Source organism: Triticum urartu, unplaced genomic scaffold, assembly GCF_003073215.2.
Source record: "Triticum urartu cultivar G1812 unplaced genomic scaffold, Tu2.1 TuUngrouped_contig_5747, whole genome shotgun sequence".
Classification (NCBI taxonomy): Eukaryota; Viridiplantae; Streptophyta; class Magnoliopsida; order Poales; family Poaceae; genus Triticum; species Triticum urartu.
Genome location: NW_024116447.1, coordinates 1 through 4688, shown reverse-complemented (window position 1 = coordinate 4688; position 4688 = coordinate 1). Strand labels below are relative to the sequence as shown.

The 4688-nt window shown below is 44.8% G+C and overlaps 1 protein-coding gene across 1 annotated transcript; it reads right to left on the bottom strand.

Moving 5' to 3' along the window:
• Positions 1-845: 845 nt before the first annotated feature.
• On the bottom strand, positions 846-3868 carry LOC125529653. The gene is made up of 5 exons (XM_048694075.1): positions 3697-3868; positions 1926-1996; positions 1718-1794; positions 1497-1629; positions 846-1406 (listed from the first exon to the last, which is right to left on the bottom strand). Exons 1-5 carry the CDS (start codon positions 3866-3868, stop codon positions 1251-1253), a joined length of 609 nt encoding a protein of 202 aa, XP_048550032.1. The 3' UTR covers positions 846-1250.
• Positions 3869-4688: the final 820 nt, after the last annotated feature.

Below are 4688 nucleotides of genomic sequence, written 5' to 3'. Positions count from 1 at the left end.
AATGCGTGGATGTATGTCGTAGGGGTCTAGAGTTGCTGAGATGCTGTTTTCAAGAACAAGTACTAGTACAATGCTGAACCTGAGGGGTATAATTCAGAACTTGTCTTTGTGACTTTGCACTGGCAGGTTGTATTATTCCCTGAGTCTGAAGTCCAGAGCTGCTTCGATCGGCAAGCGAGCAAACATAAATGGAAGCCGTTTGCTTCGAGTGACGCGTCCTTTTGCAAATGTTTCTGTCCACACAATGAACTGAAAGTGGCAGAGGCGAAATTCTGGTTCGAGTCCTTATAGTTATAGTTTTTTAGTAGTGATCTCTGTTCATGGAGATCACGAGGCCACCGATACCCTCTGTGGTACCGTGGTACGGTGGGATAGAAGAGTGGCATGTGGGCTTCTCTCAAAAGAGAAAAACTTTCACACCGCTGGCAAATTCCACCGTCTCTCCTGCTTGAATATCGTTCAATCCATAAACATGTGCGATCCCATCTCCAACTGAGACCACTCGATCGATCTCATCCACTTGAAAGTTCTTGTAAAACTTGGTCATTCTACTTTCTAATAGAGTTGTGAGTTCTGCATATCCGAGTATTATATCATGTTTGGAGCATGGAATCAAGCCATAGACAACGATCGGTCATCCAATCAACCAGATAGCTGTCAAAAGCACTGAAACAAAAAGGTACTCCCTCCGTTCCTAAATATTTGTCTTTCTAGACATTTCAAACAGACTACAATATACGGATGTATGTAGACATATTTTAGAGTGTAGATACACTCATTTTGCTCCGTATGTAGTCACTTGTTGAAATCTCTAGAAAGACAAATATTTAGGAACGGAGGGAGTATATGTATATCTATTGTTACCTATGTTTATATTTGTCAAACGTACAAAAAAATATTCATCATCATCACTTCTTTACATCTCCTATGTATATGCACATTTATGGCATACTGGCAACAACACCAAGCACATAGCTTTTTCCCAGCTTGCAAATTTCCACGGGAGCTCATCTGGCTACACATGCATCAGATGATCCTTTTCCTCCTTAAACCACATCAATGGATCGACGAGCCATACTATATTATGGTTATGATTTCATTGAAGAGCGCGTGCAGTCCCAGCTTCACTCCACTTCTTGCCTCAGCAAGTAGCAAGATTTCTTGTGTGCGTCAACTTCTTTGCATTGCTGAAACCTCTCAGTAAGTAAACCTTATCGGCAGGAATACGTGTAAGATATCAACATTCCCAGCTATCTGTCGGAGGCGATGGCTTCTTCGATCCTCCTAATGACGATGCTGAGACCATGTCCGCTTTCAAGTGCTTTGACGGCAGCTCTATGTGCTTTCTTGTGCCACTTCAGGAGGTTGTAAGACTGCATCACTGACCAGCGAGCTCTATTTGCCATCTGGTGATAAGCAACGAAAGATACTCATGGACTGTTTTTGGTTTATTAAGACGAAGGTAAGAAGAGACACATCAGAAGAAGAATATAGACCTGTGCGACAGAAAGCGGAGGATCGAGCAGAACACACAAACTCCTGAATAAATTCTCGTCATTTTCTCCTCCTTCTGCCTCCCCGTATACAAGTGCTTCTGCGGCGATTCCAGCAAACAGAATCATGCAGTATCTGCAATTACGATCTCGCTTCAGTACAGAAGAGACGATGTCCAACAACTCCAAGTGTCGAAATCGAAACATAACACCTGGTTACATACCTGTCAAATGCTGTACTAGACAGATGACCCTCACCAAGTTCTTTCTCCATTTTTGCGTCCCAGAACTGTGTTCCTGCCTGCAGAGGTGTGACATTACACATCTTGAGATCTCTATGAAAAGCATATCTCAGATCCTTAAGGATTTTTTGACACATTGTGCCACAATCTGCACAAAGAAAAACAAGGAAGTCTAATCCTATATTCTTACTCTTACGAGCACTGGCGGAGCCACCTCCTGGCAACCCTGGGCAGCTGGCTGGGCTCGGCTGGCAAGCCTCCCTTAGAAACATTTTTTTTAGTCGAAACAGTGCTGTGTTTGAGGTTGAAGATGACTAATGTTTGGGCAAAAGTTCACTACCATAGCAATGCACATGAAATTATTCATGATGTAGCACACAGCGAGCAATCTGGTTCTATGTTTAAGCTAGATTATGAGAAGGCCTGATAGAGTAAATAGAGAATTTATTAATTCTATGATGCACCAGAGGGGCTTTGGTGCTAAATGGATGAATTTGATACAATCCTTGCTCTATAAAGGTCAATAGCAACTTCTTTGAAGCTGGTCAACCCTATCTCTCCTTTACTATTTAACCTAGTAACTGAGTGTTCACTAGAATGCTGATGAAATCTGCTAGGCATGGTTTAATATCTGGTTTGAAAAAAAAAATCTGCCATGATCCTTAAGCGGATCCTCTCTTGCTTGGAACAAATATCCATCACAAGTGTGAACTTATGCCTATCAACATCGATGCTGATTAAGGCCAAACTTATGCCCAAACCTTATGTTGCAGATTAGGGGAATTTCCTATGAAGTATCTTGGAGTTCCCTTGCACTATAACAAACTTAGAAAGGAGGACTTGCAATCTGTCATTGATAGTGAGAAATTAGTTCTTATTCAATCCTGGTAAGCAAATATTCCTATTTACATGATGAGTATCATTAAATTCCCTATGAAGTATCTTGAAAATGGGCTATAGCTCTCATAAATTCTCAGATGGCATACTGCTTCTGGATATGAGCCATCATAAATATCATCCAACCCATTGGTATCTGTTGACACAGGAAAAAAAGAATTTGGAGCCCATTGGTATCTGTTGATACAGGAAAACAATAATTTGGTGGTTTAGGGGTACAGATATGAGCATGTGTCTTCTAGACCTTGGGTTAAAAGATACTCCCTCCGTCCCATAATGTAAGACGTTTTTTCACACTACACTAGTGTCAAAAAACGTCTTACATTATGAGACGGAGGGAGTACCATTTAAATGACAACAAACTCTAGAAACAGATAATTGTTTTGCAAGTATAGAACTCAGGACCCAAACTTATTTGCCTGTCCTACCAATGATATCTCTCCCTTTTGGAGGAGGGTGTCTTATGGGCTGCAAAAGCTGGTATGATGGGATATCAGTGGAAGGTTGGAAATGTCAAAAAGGTGAAGTTCTTGGAAGACCATTGGTTTGGCACCTCAAGTCTTGCTATTCAATTCTAGGAGTTGTATGGGCATAATATTTCCCTGACATCTAGGATTGGGTGCAATATAAAAGATACTTTTAGAAGATGTGTAGATCAGAATCGGCTCAACAAACAGTTTGATGTGATTCATATTGCTAATTCGCTTCAGATTAATGAGTATGATGATGCTATTATCTGGAAGTTTGAATCAAAAGGGATGTACTCTGCTAGTTAATTTTACACTATCATCAACTTTAAGGGAGTTATGCCTGTACATGTTCCTGCTGTTTGGAAGCTAAGCTGTCCCACCAAAAATCCACATTTTCCCAGGCTCCTAAATAGAGACAATTTAAATAAAAGACAGAATGTGCCTGATCTACCTTGGCCGGAACCTGCGAGAATGAAAGAAATCCCTCCTCGACTCCATCCAGGCCCTAGACCTCCGGGCCGACTCCACGGGCCTTACCTCGGAGGAGTGGCTACTCCGGTACGATCTTGAGGATCAGCTCATGGTCATATATACGGATGAGGAGGCCTACTGGCGTCTGCGGGGCACACAAAATTGGGTCCTCAAGGGGGACGCCAATACGGCATATTTTCAGGCCATTGCCAATGGCCGGCGGCGCCCGAACACCATCCCCTTGCTTTGGGACGGTGAGACCCTCCTGCGGCGACTGGAGGACATCCGGACCCATGTCGACGGCTTCTATAAGGCCCTATTCTCAGCCTCCCCTCGAGGAGGAGTTGCTCTGGCCCACGACATCTAGCCTGAGCACATGCGCGTTTCCGCGGCAGATAATGCAGCCCTCACGGCTCCGTTCTCGGAGGAGGAGGTCTGGGCTGCCATCAAGGGTATGAACCTGACGTCCACTCCGGGGCCAGATGGCCTCCCTGTGAAGTTCTTTCAGACTTTCTGGAATGTCATTAAGCAAGGGGTCATGGCCCTTCTTGAGGAGTTTTTTGTGGGCTCCATCGACCTAGCCCGCCTTAATTATGGGATTATCACCCTCATCCACAAGGTGCCTGATGCCTTCGACATTCGCCAGTTCCGCCCGATCACGGTGATCAATGTGATCTTCCGAATCCTGGCAAAGGGGTACGCCAATAGGGTGACCCTCTTGCGGACCGCATCACCCACCCCGACCAGTCGGCCTTCATCCAGGGACGCTATATCCTGGATGGAGTCCTAGTCTTCCATGAGGCTCTCCATGAAGTTCGCTCCAAACACCTCAAGGCGGTCTTCCTGAAGCTGGACTTCCACAAGGGTTATGACATGGTCAGCTGGGCCTTCCTTCGGGAAGTTTTCCTCCGGAAGGGTTTCAATGATCGTTGGGTTACCAGGGTCATGCAGATGGTCTCCTCGGGCCGGACCGCCGTTAACATCAACGAGGAGATTGGACCCTACTTCCCCACCTTCTGTGGGGTGCGTTAGGGCGATCCTCTTTCCCCGTTCTTGTTTAACATGGTGGTCGATGCGCTCGCCTCCATCCTCGATAAGGCTAAAGAGGCGGGGCG

What these genes read in the sequence shown, in the direction of transcription:
- LOC125529653 (XM_048694075.1), bottom strand. Translation starts at nt 3,868, where the DNA reads ATGGGTCCGGATGTCCTCCAGTCGCCGCAGGAGGGTCTCACCGTCCCA. An exon ending in GCCAGTAGGCCTCCTCATCC is followed by an intron (nt 1,997 to 3,696) that starts GTATATATGACC and finishes AATGTTTCTAAG; the next exon opens with GGAGGCTTGCCAGCCGAGCC. An exon ending in CTCCGCCAGTGCTCGTAAGA is followed by an intron (nt 1,795 to 1,925) that starts GTAAGAATATAG and finishes ACACCTCTGCAG; the next exon opens with GCAGGAACACAGTTCTGGGA.